Raw genomic sequence first — 17,963 nt, forward strand, 5'->3', positions numbered from 1 at the left:
TATAAGAAAAAGTTGTACTTATACACTGCATATGCTAGCAGAAGTTTCATTTTTTTCCCCTTTTTTTGTTATACAATGAATCTTATTCTTTTGTTAATCTTTTCTAAGTGAATTAACAGAGGATTTGGGTGTACCTAGATATATCATACCAGTCAAACATTAAATTTAAAATCAATTGGCAACATATGAAATAACTTAATTTGAATATAAAATTATAAGAAACTCAATATTTAACGTATGTGAAATAACATCGAATAAATTTCATCACAAGTAGATGAAAATAAAAACTTATCACATGATAAATTTAAATTTAAAAAGAATAATAAATAAAAACAATAACATAGAATTTTAATTTTAAAATTAATTGATAATTTATAAAAATTTTAATTTAAATATAAAATTATAAAAAATTCAATATTTAACAAACTTGAGAGATAATACCTTCTTTACAAAAACCATTTAATTTCCCTTTATTCCTTGTTGGGTTAACTAAAAAAAAAAATAAAATCACAGGACTGAAAATTGAAGAAAAAAATGCATGATGGGTCAAGGGCATTAAAGTACATTCAGAAATTTGTCTGTACATACGTTACTGTCTCCCCTTAGTTCCGCTCCAATTATTATGTCCTTTCTGATACACGTTTCAATGATTCAATCCACCCCTCCAACAATTTCCTGCTTATATTCCCTCTCTCAAGTGGCAACCTCTCACTAGCTCAATTTTTTTTTCTTTCTCTATGGCAAGTGAAGGAGAATTTTCACTTTCACGTGCAACGCACATGCAATATTTTACAGACGAAGATGAAGAACAAGAACAAGAACAAGAAATAGGAGAAGAATTGTTAGAAGATGAAGAAGAAAGCTCACAAGATTGCAGAAGCTTGTATATGTGCGGTCCTCGCCGGAAAGGGTGGTCGTTGGGGCAAGTTTTGGACCCGAGAGCCAAATGGGTTCAAGAATGGAATAGGGTTTTCCTCCTTGTGTGTGCCACGGGCCTCTTTGTGGACCCATTGTTCTTCTACGCTCTCTCTATAAGCGAAACGTGTATGTGCCTCTTCGTCGACGGGTGGTTCGCCATCACCGTGACTGTTCTCCGCTGCATGACCGACGCGTTGCACGTGTGGAACATGTGGCTGCAATTAAAGATGGCCAAAAGACTATCATACCGCCCCAACGACGACGCAGATGAAGGTGAAGGAAGAGGAGAAAGAAGTGGCATGAATACTCGCCACGTGGCCCTCAAGTACTTGAAAGCCAAGAAGGGATTCTTCTTTGATCTCTTAGTAATCCTACCTCTACCACAGGTAACTTAATTTTTATTAACAAATAATTTTGCATCATTATCTTAAATTATATTTTTTTAAAAATTATCTTATTTATCGTTAATTGAATTTTTAAATTTTACGAAAAAAGTTAACATAATAACACAAATATATTAAAAATATATATGTCAATCTTTAAATTTAATTTATAAAGTTAAAAAAATCTTATAATTAATATCATTAACAAATATTTATAAACTAATGTCTCATTAATTAATGTGATAGAAAGGGTAAGATTTTTTCATGATTCTTGATTCAATGTATTTTTGTACACTAGTGTTAGAAAAGATGACAAGTGCATGCCATTAATCATTTTTATGCATGCAAGGGATACCCCTCGGACATTACCCAAACATGTCATGTAACTATGTCCTTTTTTTCAATTTTGGGAAGGGTATAATTGTAAGAATAAATAGTTCAAAAGATTTTTTAATCTTTCATTGATATAATTTGTCATTTTTTTAATGTTTTGATCATAATTTATTGGCCATGCATTTAAAAAATGTTTTGTTGATTAAGATGTGTTGACTTTAAGGGAGAATTCAATTATTTCTATCTTTTATTAGAAATGAAATGCAATTTTGTTAATTTTATTAGTAAGATTGAAAATATATAAAGGAATATAACCCTTTATAGAATTTAATTCTCATCATAAAAATATATTTATCATGCTAATTAAACATTATGAATAGGTCTCCTTTTTTTTTTTTTTAAAGAAAAATAGAATATTACTTTGTAAATTGTCAATCCATAAAAAAAGATAATAATCACTAAACCTTAGATTGGATGGTTGATAACATATGCTATATATGCTTTTGGTCACTGTTGATTTTCTCTAGCATAACTATGAGCCCCATATGCCACATCCATGATGAATTTTCCAATGATATTTTTCTTAATTTAATTTAGAAATTATAAATTTACAAATATTAAATTTTCCAATATTGGAATTTAAAACTTTTCATCTAAATGCCGCGTTATGCAATTATTTTCAATTATCTTAATTAGTGACAGAAGATTAGATTTTTTTTTTTTTTTGCAATATTATTACTAGTATTTGTTATTTTTGTTGCTTTTATTATATATATATAATATATATGCAATTTTTTTATAATTACATCATTATTTTAATTTGATCATATTTTTAATTTTTAGGGAAATTTTCAAGAAGTTTTTTTGTTTTTGTCTTTGTTTTTATATAATTAGGATTTAAATTTGAGACCTACAATTTTAGAACAAATTCTAATTTTTTTTATATTTAAAAATATCAAAAAATATATTTTTGTAATTATTAAAATTAAAAATTTAATATTTTATTAATAAATTACACTAGCAGACTCTGATATCACTTAACTATAATTCATTGGTAAAATTTCAAAATGTTAGTCTCTCAAAAGAGATAACGTACTACTATTATTATCATAATTTAAGTGGAACTCTAACGTGCTACATGCATAGGGTGCCTTGATTTGATAGGAACTACAAACCTATGGTTAGAAAAATACTCCATAATAAAACAAAAAAAAAGTATTTTATAAACAAATTTTCTCTTTTAGTTTTTTTTTTTTTATTTTAAAATTTGAACCGAAAAATATGACATTAAGCAAGAAATTAAGATTGAGTTTAACTTTTTTTTTTCATTTTAAAAAATTAGATATTAAAACAATTAAAGATACAAAGCATTTTTAATTTGGCTCAGCCTCCCTTGTTTCTTTGAGTAACATTAAGAGTTTAATTGAACGTAGTCCATGAGTCAGCGTTAGGTCACATTTGATTGATTTTTGAAAACTTTTAATTACTCAAAATTCAAAATTCAAAATTCAAAAATCAAAAAGTTTATTCATCTCATATTCAAATGACTTGAAATTTTTTAAAAAATATATTAATATTTAAAATATTAATATTTTAAAATTAAATAATAAAAAATTAAAATTATTTATTAAGAAATGCCGAACACGAGTACATATAATTAAAACAAATGAAAAATTAATTAGTATAAACATGCATTTTATATTATACAAAATCGAATACTTGTGCCTAACGTGAATTTGAAATGTGATGTAGATTGTACTATGGGTGGCAATTCCATCCCTGTTGGAAAGAGGATCGATAACCCTAGTAATGACGGTGTTCTTGATCATCTTCCTCTTCCAATACCTTCCGAAGATTTACCACTCCGTTTGCCTCTTACGCCGAATGCAAAGCCTTTCCGGCTACATCTTTGGAACCGTTTGGTGGGGGATTGCTCTCAATATGATTGCTTATTTTGTCGCCTCGCATGTAAGTTAATTTAATGTTTAATAGCATAGTCTTACTCTTTTGTTTTAAAATCATGATTTTTTTTATAAAAACCATTGCACTTTAATAATAATAAGAGAATCATTATAAATATTAAAATTTGAACATCAAACGTATTAAATATTATTTTTTAAAAATAATTATGTGAATCGATCTTTTTATCTTTTACAACATAATGATATTTTGTTTCTTTGTCATTAGGATCAAAAGTTTAGGGAACAATTTTTTTTTTTGAAGTGATTGTGAAAGAATATCCCTCGAACTTTTTAAATGGAAAGTGGGAGAATAATCGAATAATTAATTTTTAAATTTGAAGTTTGAGCAATCGTGGGTTGATAAAGTGATTTTGAGTCGTCATGACATTTTCATATGGCCAAAATAATTTTGTCTTATTCTCACAGATGAAAAAAAGATCAGACACAAAAGGGGAGTGAAAAAAAAAATAAAAGTTTCACAAAGGTGAAAAATGCTACACTACTTTTAATATTTTGATTCCCCATTTGTTAATTCGTGATTCATGCAGGAGGAAAAAGTTAGGGATTAGGAGAAAACAAATTATTAAAATCATACCCTGTGGTCCATATGAAATTATGGAATTTTAATTCCAAAAAGATGGGTAAAAATATTGGTAATTAATTAATAAATCTATTAAAATATTCATTCAAAGGGTTGATAAATTCTCAGCAGTTTAGTATAATTTCAAGTAGTTGTCCTTTTCTGAAATTATATTTTTTAATTAGAAGTACTTTTGGGAATTAATGCCTGGGCAATTCATAACAAAAATATGCTCTCCAAATGCATAAAAAAAAAAAATGTTCCTTGAACTATTACTACAGTGCAAAAAAATATTCAATCTTTTCACTATTTCAAGCTTTTTTTTTTTTTTAATTTATCTCTCTAATCGGTCCGGTGCAGGCGGCCGGGGCATGCTGGTACTTGCTAGGGATCCAAAGGTCAGCAAAATGCTTAAAAGAGCAATGCAGAGGAGTGGAGGGTTGTGACCTGAGACTATTGGCTTGCAAAGAGCCAATTTACTATGGAACAAGTAAAATGGTGAGGGATAAAGCAAGGCTGGTTTGGGGAGAAAACAAGCAAGCAAGAAGTACATGCATTGATAGTACTGATAACTACGATTATGGAGCTTATAAATGGACTGTTCAGCTTGTAACCAATGATAGTCGCCTTGAGAAAATACTTTTTCCTATCTTTTGGGGTCTCATGACTCTCAGGTTCAGTCTCTCAATCTCTTTAAGTTTGCTTGAAATTTTCACTTCAGGACCTTTATTTTCTTTTATTAAACCAGCTTTTTTTTTGTGTGTAAATGATCAGCACTTTTGGGAATTTGGAGAGCACAACAGAATGGCTAGAAGTTGTTTTCAACATCATTGTTCTTACAAGTGGACTCCTCCTGGTCACGATGTTGATTGGAAACATCAAGGTACAAAAGAAAAATTATTATTCTTGATTTTTATTTTTTACTTTTTTAAATATATTTTAATAAACTGCACATGTAAAAAGTAAAATTAGAAGGGATAAAATGAGTCTGAATTTGAATATAAATTTAAATTGAATTAAATTCATTCTAAGAAAAAGAAAAAATTAACCTAAATAATATGAACTCAAAGCCATATGGATTTGAAAAGATCCCATGAACTGATTATTATTTAAAATTATTTAAATTTGAAATAATCGAACTCAAACTTTTTTATTTTACTCATCTATCACCTCTAATAAAATTTAAAATGATTTAAATTTGAAATAACTCGTAATCAATATCTTAATAGTTAAAAATATTAGATTAACGGTAAAAACTAAGGGACTTTAAAGATAATGATAATCGATATCAGCATTGAGCAATCAAAAACAGAAATATCGATGGTGATGACAGTGAAGTTGAAGTAGATGTAACATATGCACTAAGGCCTCGAGAAAATGTTGGTTTTGACCAAAGCATAAAACGAAAGGCTGCCAAGATCAGGTGGTGGAACCCATCTAGGATTCTGTGTGTCCTTGTGATATTGTACAATCATTAAATAATTTCACGTTCAGGCATGCATAGGACAATTTTGTTTACATAAAAAAATCTGACATTCTTCCACTAGCCCACATTCATACTAGACCCACACCCTAAAACTAGCTTTTCACTTTTCATTTCGAGCATAATAAGTAAAAAGAAAAGGAATTGGATTAAAATATGTGTTTGTATTATTTGTTTTATTTTTTCTTTTGTATGGCTGGTGTATGTAGGTGTTTTTGCATGCAACTACGTCAAAGAAACAAGCAATGCAGCTGAAGATGAGGAATATAGAGTGGTGGATGAGGAAGAGGCGACTTCCTTCGGGGTTTCGGCAGAGGGTCCGGAACTATGAGCGACAACGGTGGGCAGCGATGCGCGGTGTTGATGAATGTGAGATGATCAGAAACCTCCCTGAGGGGCTTAGGAGAGATATCAAGTACCATCTTTGCCTGGATTTAGTTAGACAGGTAACACCCTAATCAATAGAAATTATAAGCACCAAAATCCTCCCTTCCTGGGACAAATTTAGCTTAAAATAATGAAAAAAGAATACTACTACCATTCATCACTTTCAAAGAATTCAATGATGAAAACTCAATTAGGAGGAAGACCAAAAAATAGAGATATTATCCCTAAATTTGGAATTTCAAACTTTTGCACTAAATTTCATCTTCTATGGGACAAAGAAGGAATCGAATTTTAAAAACTAATTAATGCTTTATTTGAATAATTGGTAGAAAAAATTTACTATAACATCACGTCATTTTATTATCAAATTTTTTTAATCAATCAAATAATGCATATCGTAGGGCTGACATAAAGGTACATGAAAAAATAATTGTAACATAATCAAAATGGCATGATTTTTTATTGAATATTTTCGGGAGGATCCCACCTATGGCATTTGGAAAAAGAATATAATATTTTTCACGTTTTTCTTATTATTCAGCTAGTTTTTTTTTTGTCCTTACAAAAATTTTTTTTACTTTTTGATATTATATACATAAATATATTTTTTAAAAAAGAAAATTCTGGGGTAGCATCATACAATAGAAAATAACTTTTCCCTAACTTAAGAAAAGTTAATTTAAATTTATTAATAGAATAACAAATTTAGTTTATGAAATTAGCTGACAGTATAGATTAAAATAGCATGCTCCTCAGAAAAACAAAAAAAAAAAATCATGTTTCTGCTGTTTCAGAATCAAATTATTGGGCCAACAGCCCACAGCACAGCAAATCAACAAAAATTTATTCCAAAAGAGACCCAACAACAAGTTAAGAAAAGCATGTCCAATATATGGGCTTGGATCAGAGACTGAACCAAAATTGGCTTCTAATATAATTTTGACTTTGTTTTCAGGTACCATTATTCCAACACATGGATGATTTGGTCCTAGAGAATATTTGTGATCGTGTGAAGTCCCTAATTTTCACCAAAGGAGAAACTGTAAGTTCCAATTTGATTTTCTTTGAGAAATGGAATAGGCACACAAGTAAAAATATATAAGTAAATTAGCATTTTTTTTAAAATTTTTACGTATATTTAGAGTTGAATTTCCACATTCATGTCCGTAGGATTTGTGTTGGACACGAATATTTAAAGAAAAAAAAAAGTCAGATCAACATAGGCGAATTAAATCAATCATCAAAGACTAATTTTGAACAAGAAAACGTGTTCTTACTCATTGATATTAATGTAGATAACTAGAGAAGGTGACCCTGTGCAAAGAATGCTATTTGTAGTAAGGGGACATCTCCAAAGTAGCCAAGTTCTCCGAGATGGTGTCAAAAGTTGCTGTATGTTAGGCCCTGGAAATTTCAGTGGTGATGAGCTCTTGTCATGGTGTCTTCGGAGACCCTTTATCGAAAGACTGCCACCATCTACTTCAACACTTGTAACTCTTGAAACTACCGAGGCATTTGGCCTGGAAGCTGAAGATGTTAAATATGTTACACAACATTTTCGATACACGTTTGTTAAGGAAGGAGTGAAGAGGAGTGCAAGGTATTACTCTCCAGGGTGGAGGACTTGGGCAGCTGTGGCAATTCAGTTGGCCTGGAGGAGGTATAAGCACCGGTTAACGCTTACTTCACTGTCGTTTATTAGGCCCCGGAGACCTTTGTCGAGGAGTAACTCATTGGGGGAGGACAGGCTCAGGCTTTATACAGCTATGTTGACTTCACCAAAGCCAAATCAAGATGATATTGATTTTTGAAAGGGTGAAAAATGATGTGTCAAATGTGGAATTTACCTGATGAAAGTGCAGCTGTAGGCTCTGAAAGTCCTCTTTGTTCCTGTATTTTAGAGTAGTACATGCTCGGATACCACCTGTAATGACCTGATTGAGTATGAGACTATTGTTTACTTTGATTCGGCCTGTGGTTTTGTTCTATAAAAATGCAGGCAAGGATTTAAACCCGAATCGTTAAACCTAAAAGTCTAATACTCTGCCAATAAATCACAAGACCGTTGGCTCTCTGTTTTAGTTGTTGAGTTATCTTACATTAACCTTATAAAAGCAAACAAAAAAAAAGGATAAATTTTAGTAGAAAGACTAGGATAAAATTTCTAATCCTGCTATACCACTTGCACTGTTAAAACTTGAACAATATTCCTCTTGTTATTGCCTACTGTCCTGAAAATATTTCAAGGAAAGCACATATAACATATGGATATGGACAGTCCAGATAAATCCTGATCTCTTATTGCAGCAATCAATTCACCTAGCTGACACTACCAGGATTGCTTCACCAATTTTTTTTTGGTCAAAGAAAGTTACTACCATGCATTTACTTCAGGAAATGAGGAAATAGATTCTATGGTTGATAAATTTGAGACCTGGACACTTTCTTATCCACATTTAAAAACTGCATTTTGCTTTTTTTTTTAGATAAATGGATATGATTCATTGCTGGGAAACCAATATTTTCTTCATCTCCTAGGAAAAGAAACAGCCTCTGCAATTCCTCCATTTAGAAGTCCATCATTGTATTTCCACGGCTTGCCATAGTTATTTAATGAATGCTGCTTCTAACTTAATATTCTCCAAGATTACTGAATTGGCTAGGCCATAGCCTAAACCTGGAATTTAACTTTCCTGGCCTGGATTTTATGTCTTGCGTTGTTCGATGAAATGATTACAAGCATAAATACTTGTAATCATCTGGTAATTAAGAGTATCTCATGTGCACAAATTACTTCTGATGCACAATCCTATGCCAATAAAGGCAATGAGAAAGAAAGTGGAGAATAAAAGGGAAAAACACAGATTGCTGAAGTTGAAACTCTTCCTTCTTTGCTTCTATGCTTTAATTTTAATGAAAATATATATTTCTGAACTACACAACTAAAGTTGGTACAAGAAGTAAAGAAATATAAGTAAATGCTATGCTTTCATTGTCTCGAAAGCAGAAAACTGGTTTGGCTCAGCTTCTGGAACAGAAGAACCCCTGAAAAGCAAAATTGCGAGGCTGCCAACGTAAAAATAAATGAAGCAGCCAGAGCAGTGTGTCACAAATGAACCAAAATCAGTTCCAACAATGCATTGCCACCCAGGTCCATATGTTCTGTCAAATTCCTGCATCCAAAATACAAAGCCTTCATGAACAAGGCAGGACAAAATATTGTGGACTACATCAGATGGAATGGAATTGGTTCAGTCTGCTATGAACCAATTCATTCTTGTTCAAAATTGTACAATTTCCATTAACTTGAAGACATAGAGTGTTCAACTCTTAGTTTCAGTGACCAGAGTTCAATCCATGACAGTCTATTGACTAAAATAGAACTCTTGTCTACTTGTTACTTTACCTTCTTTATGAAGCGAGCTATCTCAGTAGCTTCAGTGACATCGAAGAAGTCGAGGGCTTTTGCGGCTAGATGAAGAGCATCCTGCTGCATGGTTTGAAGCATATCAGTCTCTCCAATGACTGCCTTGCCTTCCAGCATGGTTAATATGCAAGAAGTTCACAAAAGTTTTGTTCTAACAAAGTTTGAGCTGATACAATGGAGCAAAATGAGCCTATTTATACTAAGTTATGGATTAACTACAAGTAGTGGTGGAGATTATTTTCAGTTTGGAATAAAGTGGCTACTGCAAGTGGGTCAACCACGTAAGGATTCTATGCTTGTGGCCACTAACAGATTCTGTGGAATTATGCTGAAGAGCCACTATACTGCAGAAACCTAGTGGACCCGTGTTTGATTCTACAATTCTTGTAAGCCTGCCACTGCTTTGGAGAACAGCACATGGAATGCAAGGGAAAGGGAGGCTTGATTGAGGCTAGTCACGCAAAATTACAATAAAATCATGGTCCCATTTAACCCGTACAAGTGGAATTTTCCTTGTGGCTAATCAGTAGGATTTAGCCATGTGTGAGGCAGCCAGATATGATGTTCGTAGTCTTATTTGACAAGTTCTGTAAAATGCGGCTTTTCCTCTTGGGAAAATTAGGGAGGATTTGACTGAAGTGTTGTGCACCAGAATATTAATCCATTGTAAACAATGAGATATTGAGTTTATTGGTCAAGCATGATTCAAGTAAATAAACAATCCCAGAGAAGTGTTAAGTTTCTGCTAAAGAACAAATCTGTTAGGTCCCAGGGACAGTGCAATGAGCAAATAGCCAAATTGATATGGCCCCAACTTTCTAATCTGGTTTTCGAGTTTCTCAATCTGTTGGCTACTGTGAAAAATAATGGAAATCCAAGTGCCACTGAGGAGAGAGATCAGCATCCACTTATTATTCAAGTAATATAGACTGTCAAGCGACTTTATTTTTTAGGTTCTAAGCTACTCTCAACATGTTATTATGCTAAGTTTCAAGATATTAGCCTTTTTTTGTGGTGCAATGAAGTTTTTTTCGTGGGGAAACCAATCAAATGTAAACCCTTAATTTGGACTAAGAGAGGACTAAAAAGTTTTCCTAATATTGTGGAGGGTGAATCTTATTTTTGCTTCGCTTCTCTTCTAATTCTTGCCTTCAAGTTCAAGTGACAATGTTTGAGAGAGAAAGAACAGTGCCACCATTTCTTAATTGTCAATGTTACAAACAGAAGCCCTCAAACTCTAACATCAAGGCTCAATGGCTGATGTCTGGCAAAATATGGCTCAGAGGCCAGTGAACTTTCTTAATTAGATTAATCAACTGAGACCTAAGAATTTGTCAATTAGTGAGTAGGATAATTGTACGATGGAATTAAACAAATCTTATGGCACGCAAACACTAAGAATATAAAACTCCAAATGTCAGCCGAAGGATTTGAAGATTCGTACAATCTTAAAAAATATTCGAATTGAAAAATCATTTAATCCGCACAAAAATTTAACTTCACAATGAAGATCCTAGATTGAACAATGCCATGATGAACTAACAAGACCCTCGAATAGTAATTTTCTGGGGCAAAAGAAGTGAGAAATCATGGTATTTGGAGCCCTTTGAAAGTGCAACTAGAATCATTTCTTGGTCAACTACCATATTCGGCAAACTAGGTTCATCTTGACTTTTCATGTCCTCAATCTTGCAGTCAACTAAAACTTTTTTTCTACATCAATGTCAAATGTTCATGAAGATTTTACAGAAATATATTGGTTCAAATAAATTCATGCCACGTGCATTAACTTGTGCTAATGTCTCATGTGAAACTTTTTTGAAAGAAATGGACAAGAAAAAAAAATGCCGAAGTTCACCGTCCAAAGCCCTGGGAGATGCCAGATTGTCAAATATCAGCAAGTCACGACATTTAAGCATTACTAAATTGTGAGAAAGGAAGGCAAACAAGACAGAATCTCCCACCTCAAAATTTTTGGATATTAGAACCTTAAGAAAGGTGGAAAACAAACCAAGCTAGAAGAGAAAGCAGCAAAGTTGAAGACTACTTAAAAGAGTTTTCTCATATGAATAGACTGTTTCCAGATTCAACCCTTTAAAAATAAAAAATAAAAAATAAAACTTTAGAAAAAATTGAAGGAATCAAGCACATACCTATATCCAACATTTCACCCGAGTTCGAGTAGCATAAATTTTTACTAAAAAAAAAGTATAGTATAGCTTTCATGACAAACTTTGATATCAAAAATTTTTTGAACAGTACATTTCATATCAAATTAATATATCAATTAGCCAAAGTTCCCTATTACTCCTCACCATGTTTATTAGAAAAGGAAAAAAAAAAACAAAGATCCTAATTTATAACCTCTCTCTCTTTTTATTTGGGTTGGTTTTAGATATGAATCTTTGGTTTCTGTCGGCAAAATGAGCAACTGTTCTAAAAGAATGGGCCAAATGGGTACGTTGGGTGCTTCAAAATTTTCAGTTTTGCCAAAGCTTAACCATACAAGCCCATGAAGAAATGTGAGGAGACTTAACAGTTAACAGGGAATGCCATTGCCAGCTCTACTGAATCCTAAGCCTCTCAATTATTTAACTTAATCTATAAGATCTGCAATCCAAAACACCCAATCATTTGCACTCAAAAACAAATCAAACAATTAACAAATGTAGTAGTAGCTGTTATGTTAGGATGGTATAATCAGAAACAATGACAGGAAACTCAACCAAAATGTTAAAGACTTCTCCACTGTCTCCAACCAAAAATATCTTACATGGTTGTTCTCCTGATAACATTTCTTCATTTCTTTATTGTTAAGATTTTTTGTTAGCCCTTTCCTCTTAAGGTCCAAAAGGTGCCGTTGTTGTTAGGCTGTTGGTGCTGGTGCTCAATCCCTACTGACATCCAACCCAATCTTGACAGAAAGACAACGTGTCACCGACCGACAACGTGTCACCGACACTTTCGTGTCGGTAACGCAACGGTGTACAACATGATTCCTCCACCTGTCTTCACCCATGCAAAAAATATAATGATAGTAATAAAAAGTATACAATTTTAAGGACATTGATAAAAGGAAATATTCAAAACCCTCCAACCCTTCTTAGCATCTTCTTCGCCACATTTCCCTCCCTACCATTCTTTCAGGTTACCATAATAAAAACTCTTGTTTTTTTTTTTTTCTTTGTTCCCCAAAAAACTTTCTTTTTCTTTTCTGTTTATCTTACTAAATATATTATTGCATTCATATATCACATATTTACTAATATATACACATTCTGATCAATCTCTCTCCCTTCCCTGTGAGCTGATAGACCACCATTAGGGCACCCCCTGAGGGCTAAAAGAGAGACGAGCACCAGGTTAAACATGGCGCGTCGTCTCTTTGCATGTTTTGGCAGGGGATCATCTTCATCAAAAAATGAAGTCCATGCACATGGAAAAACCAATGGAACGGTAATTGAAGCGCCAGCATCATCATCAGCTGAAGGGCCAATCCTAGTGGAGTTGTTCTCTTCACAGGGATGTGCTACGTCACCGGCGGCGGAGCTGCTTTTGTCCAGGCTAGGGAGAGGGGATTTTCAGCTGGATGCACCGGTGATTGTGTTGGCTTATCATGTTGATTACTGGGATTACATGGGGTGGAAAGACCCTTATGGATCAAGCCAATGGACTGTGAGACAAAAGGCTTATGTAGAGGCCTTGAGACTTGACACCATGTTTACTCCACAGGTTGTGGTTCAAGGCAGGGCTCAGTGTGTGCCTAATGATGAAGATGCTTTGCTATCCACCATTGCTGGTGCTCCCAGGTTTCCTGCTCCAACGTTCCAGGTGTGTATTGTTTTTTCTATTTTTTGCTTATCATTTTTGTTCTATGCTTGTATTGAGTGAATTCTAGATCTAGCCATTTGTTACACTTTATGATGTTATTCCTAGTCATGATCTGGACTCTGCGAAAGGAAAAAAATGTAGAAATGTAGAAATTTTAGGAAATGGATCCTCTCTGAAATGGAATAATTAACTCATGAATTTTTTTTTTTTTTTTGAAACTATTAACTCATGGACTTGCATCTTGGAACTATGGTAGGAAATCATGAAATCATAATGGAAATTTTATAGGCTTTAGGAAAAATGGAAGTACAATATCTAAATATTGGAAAACCATTAAATTAACAATGTACCACTGATTTAATAAGCATGATATCTTATGCTTTGCATCAAATGAAGAGAAAATAAATTATAAAGTCCCTACAATGAAATGGTTGAGCTGAGTTTGGTAAGCAATAATAAATCTAGGTGGAAGGAACACATGGGTAGGTTCCCCATAGTATCTTTATCTGAACTAATGCAATAAATAGCAAATGGGTTATTACACACTCATTCCTAATCCAGCCTCCTGGACATCTCTCACCATTCATCTCTTTTGCGGAGTGCATAAATCACCTGCAAACTATGGCCATTGGGGTAGAAATTTTCCATTTCCATTCTGCTGTTAATGTTGTTGAACTACAAGATCAAGGCAGCTATTAGTAGAAAACCATGGGTCTAACCTAACACAAATTCACATTTAAAGGCTCAAAAATATAAACTCAGTAATACTAATGCTTGTTTCTGTAAATGAAAAATGGGTTGTGCCTAGTAAGTGTTGTATAGCAAATATCTGTTTCTGCAATTTATGTTAATCTTCATTGACAAGAACCAGTTAATTCTTCTGATATATAAAATAGAGGTTAAAAGTGATCATCATGCAAATTATGTCTGAACAGGCAAATTTTCAAAGGCCTACATCAGAAACCTTGCAAGTGAACCTAACAGGAGCTTTGAGGTCTAAGGTGGACAACGATGGTGTCAATGTCATGGTGGCGTTATACGAGAACGGATTGGTGAATGACTGCCCTCAAGGAGAGAACAAAGGGAAAGTCCTATCCAATGATTTTGTGGTTAGGAAGCTTGAGAAGCTCTGCACTGTCAAAGACATCTCTGCTAAGAAGACAGTCTCAGGAACTGTTACTTTTTCTCTATGGGATGGTTTCAATAGCAACAAATGTGCTATTGCTGTCTTCGTTCAAAACAGCTCCCACCAAATTTTCGGTTCACAGAACTTTCAAATGCCAGATGATATGTGAAAAATATTGAATTAATGAAGTATTGTGTTCTGGCTACAACTTTTAGGCAATTATGTACAGGATGTGTTGTGTTTAGGTATTGATTTCATTTCTTTTACTTTTGTTTTCCATTTCTTATTTCCTGGTTTTATGTTTTAGGATATGGAGAGAAACATTTGCATTCGTTACATAATACCTTTGTTACTATTTGAGTCATTACTTTCGAATGCTAAATGCAAAAACAAAGAGCAGTTCTTTCTTTGTAATAGGAAATATATACAATTCCAAACATTCAGATTGTAGCCATACTTTTCAAGTTCACTTGCCTGTAAAACCTTCCTGGAATAAGTATTCATCCTGAACATTGGATATCTTGCTCTCCTTTGCTGTATAAACAGAAATTTCAGCACAGATTAACTGATTTTTTTTCTAGGACCAAGATTTGAACTCAATAGGGTCCCCAAGAACTCAAATAGACAACCATCCTTAGAGAGTCCTCTGCTGCTTGGTGCCCCTCATTCCTGGCTATGATGAACTTCTTTCGTCCATAAAACATACCTGAAATGAGTTTAACTTGATTCATGGATGATCCAATTTCTGCCAACTTTGGCTTGAGAGGAGATGGTTGGGATTCCATCTTATGATCTTTGAGTATAATTGCAGCTCCCATTGCAACAAAAATACATGCCTTCTTTGTAGGCATCATTTCAGACTTCAAGAATAGAATCAGAAGGAAACTCTGAGCGATAAAAACATTAAAAGATTTTGAATTTAAGGTATCATGAGCTTAATGTCTGAAACATGGCTTTGCACTTATAAAAGACAATAAGATTGCAAGTTGATAGATAAGAGATATAAAAACCACAGGCAAAAACCAGCAGCTCCTTCTTTTGGAAAAGTGGAGGATATAACTGTATGGATATAGGCAAAGGTGTAAATTCCCCTAGACATTTCCATGAGTACCAATCACTAAAAACTCTGTAATTAAACCATTTAATCCCCATGAAACAATAGTTTTATAGACATAAATCAAATCTTGAAATGATTAGCACAGTTAATCAACCAAAATCTTATCATGAAATTCTGTACACTTCTTTTCAGTGTAAGAAACAAGAATTTCTATTACCCCCATGAACCCGTTGGAGGTTGTTCCTATCAACTTAAAAGACTTATGTTCGCTTAGTCATCATACCATTTGTTCTCAATTGGAAAACTTCCAACTCTTTTTTTTTAAAGACAATAAGATATCAAGTATTGTTTGAATCTAATTTCCTCCATATTAGATAATTGGTTCAAGTGATAAAATAGGATCTTGTACTCTTTATTATTTAAATTAAAATTCATAAAATAATTTTTCATAAATTTATTTGAATCGATAATATATATATATATATATATGACAAAATTTAAAAATCTTTTACCGTTAAATAACAAAAAGCCGAATCCTGTTCACAAGGATGAGGCTCTAATCTTATCCACTTTGTTTGATATTACCTTTTTTCTTAAGAAATTATAAGTTTTTTTTCTTTTCAAATTATAGAGCACTTGGTTTTATCTTGAAGATGACATCAGTAATCAATATTCCTTTCAAGCAGACATCAACAGGGCCAGTTGAGCAAGGGAGTGAACATGGACTAAACAACAGCCTCGTTTTTGTCTCTTCTGTCAGCATTGTCCTTTTGTCACTCTTGTCTTCTTCTCCTTCTGGCTATTACTTTAGCAATGTTCCAGAAAACAAGTCCCTATCAGTAACACCGTTTTGAAGAAATCATTATTACCCATTTCCCCAGATATGACATAGAATATATCTTAAAGCCACCCTACGCGAGTTTCTCGACTAAACTGATAAGACTTAACCATGGTTCATTTCATAAAAGAAAATTGTCAAATTTTCTTTCATTTGGATTTTAAGACTATGTAAAATCTTTTTCAACTTCTTATTTATAATCTGATTAAGGGTAACATACTCTGCCTAAACCTAATTTTCCACATATCAGCACAATGATTTCAGGATTTTATTTCTCTTAAGAATTGGACCCTTGATTATGCACGTCTGCATGTAGTACAACCTGGTGTTCACCAATAACTCATTTGAAGATAAAGTATCGAGACATGTGATATTTTAATTTTATATCGAGGTATTTTAAATATATGTTATAATATATGAATTAAGATTTAAATTTAAATTTATGATATACTTTTATGAGATAAAATAATAAAATTTATAGATAAAAATATATAATATCTCATAAATTACATATAAATATTCATAAGTGATATCAGAATAATTATCAGTCAAATGTGAGTTAAGTATTATATTATGAAAGTTATCTTTTGAATCTTACAAGAACTAAAATATTATATAATAAAAATTATTTTTAAAATTTTGATATCTAATATGACTTTGATTTAGTAGTTTTGTATGTATTTATTGTTGAATTTGATAAAAACTTTAAGTTTTAACGAAAAAAAATTTATGATATTTTAATCATATATCCATATATTTTAAAAGTTTATTATGATATATAAATATAAATTTAAATTTATAAAATATTTTTTATAAAATAAAATTTTTAAATCAAAATAAATAATATCTTATAAATTAAACGAGAGTTTCCGTAAAATATTTGGATTCAAACATTTATAGGAGGTTAGTAAAACCCAAATAAATTAAAATATATATTTATATAAAAGATGGGTAAGCGAGCTGCAAGGGGGTTGGGGGCTATTATGAAAGTCCCTTTCAGATATGTCACGAGGACATTACAAATAGATCTGGATAACGAGGCAACTATAGAGCCATTTTAGTGGTATTCTAGAATTCAATTAAGAAAGTCATGAAAATAGATATGGCATAGCTGCAGTTATGATTTTAAGATAGAACCCAAAAAAAGTATAAATTTTCAATTTTTTTTTACTACTAAATTTTGTATTATTTTATATAGAATTAATTACATTTTTTATATTTGAATTTTAAAAAAATATATATAAATTGATCTTTAAAAATATATATAATTTATATATTGAACTTTCAAATAATATCTTATTTTAATTTAAAATTTAATATTTTAAGTTAACTCGTTTATATGATATTTAATCAATATAATTTTAATATATATATGTTACTTATTAAATAAAAATAATAAATATTTTATAAAAATATTTATGTGAATATCAATGACAAAAAATATTGATTGATCCTAAATAATTTTTATGATTCAGATAAAAATTATATAAATATTTTTAATTTATATTAAAAAATATTAATATCATGTGTATTGAATATATAATTTAATGACATTGATAAAACATTGCATATATAAGCTAAGATAATTAATAAAATTAAAATTAAATTAATATAAAACATAATTTGAAAATTCATTATA

At 31.9% G+C, this 17,963-nt stretch overlaps 3 protein-coding genes and 1 long non-coding RNA gene across 4 annotated transcripts; 2 read left to right on the forward strand and 2 right to left on the reverse strand.

The window, feature by feature from the left end:
- The first annotated feature begins 649 nt into the window (after positions 1 to 649).
- On the forward strand, positions 650 to 8,119 carry CNGC4 (cyclic nucleotide-gated cation channel 4). Its single transcript, XM_022862234.2, has 7 exons — positions 650 to 1,304; positions 3,387 to 3,602; positions 4,536 to 4,849; positions 4,950 to 5,058; positions 5,868 to 6,104; positions 7,001 to 7,087; positions 7,341 to 8,119. The coding sequence occupies exons 1-7, from the start codon at positions 738 to 740 to the stop codon at positions 7,854 to 7,856; spliced, it is 2,046 nt and encodes a 681-aa protein (XP_022717969.2). The 5' UTR covers positions 650 to 737; the 3' UTR covers positions 7,857 to 8,119.
- Positions 8,120 to 8,914: 795 nt separating this feature from the next.
- LOC111276491 (Dynein light chain type 1 family protein) lies at positions 8,915 to 9,646 on the reverse strand. Its single transcript, XM_022862233.2, has 2 exons — positions 9,452 to 9,646; positions 8,915 to 9,218 (listed from the first exon to the last, which is right to left on the reverse strand). The coding sequence occupies exons 1-2, from the start codon at positions 9,587 to 9,589 to the stop codon at positions 9,027 to 9,029; spliced, it is 330 nt and encodes a 109-aa protein (XP_022717968.2). The 5' UTR covers positions 9,590 to 9,646; the 3' UTR covers positions 8,915 to 9,026.
- Positions 9,647 to 12,543: 2,897 nt separating this feature from the next.
- LOC111275781 (uncharacterized) lies at positions 12,544 to 14,883 on the forward strand. Its single transcript, XM_089754408.1, has 2 exons — positions 12,544 to 13,303; positions 14,239 to 14,883. Exons 1-2 carry the CDS (start codon positions 12,842 to 12,844, stop codon positions 14,596 to 14,598), a joined length of 822 nt encoding a protein of 273 aa, XP_089610534.1. The 5' UTR covers positions 12,544 to 12,841; the 3' UTR covers positions 14,599 to 14,883.
- LOC149511705 (uncharacterized) lies at positions 13,561 to 15,043 on the reverse strand. Its single transcript, XR_016333621.1, has 2 exons — positions 14,904 to 15,043; positions 13,561 to 13,978 (listed from the first exon to the last, which is right to left on the reverse strand). It is a non-coding gene; the product is annotated as an uncharacterized LOC149511705 (long non-coding RNA).
- Between the last annotated feature and the right edge of the window lie 2,920 nt (positions 15,044 to 17,963).

This window comes from Durio zibethinus, chromosome 25, assembly GCF_047325235.1.
Source record: "Durio zibethinus cultivar Kanyao isolate XHJ-2024 chromosome 25, ASM4732523v1, whole genome shotgun sequence".
Taxonomy (NCBI): Eukaryota; Viridiplantae; Streptophyta; class Magnoliopsida; order Malvales; family Malvaceae; genus Durio; species Durio zibethinus.

Bases quoted from the DNA above. Each gene is read 5' to 3' on its own strand.
- CNGC4 (XM_022862234.2), top strand. From the start codon at position 738: ATGGCAAGTGAAGGAGAATTTTCACTTTCACGTGCAACGCACATGCAA. The intron at 1,305-3,386 runs GTAACTTAATTT...AATGTGATGTAG, and splicing joins TAATCCTACCTCTACCACAG to ATTGTACTATGGGTGGCAAT. The intron at 7,088-7,340 runs GTAAGTTCCAAT...ATATTAATGTAG, and splicing joins TTTTCACCAAAGGAGAAACT to ATAACTAGAGAAGGTGACCC.
- LOC111276491 (XM_022862233.2), bottom strand. From the start codon at position 9,589: ATGCTGGAAGGCAAGGCAGTCATTGGAGAGACTGATATGCTTCAAACC. The intron at 9,219-9,451 runs GTAAAGTAACAA...TTTTGGATGCAG, and splicing joins TAGCTCGCTTCATAAAGAAG to GAATTTGACAGAACATATGG.
- LOC111275781 (XM_089754408.1), top strand. From the start codon at position 12,842: ATGGCGCGTCGTCTCTTTGCATGTTTTGGCAGGGGATCATCTTCATCA. The intron at 13,304-14,238 runs GTGTGTATTGTT...ATGTCTGAACAG, and splicing joins TTCCTGCTCCAACGTTCCAG to GCAAATTTTCAAAGGCCTAC.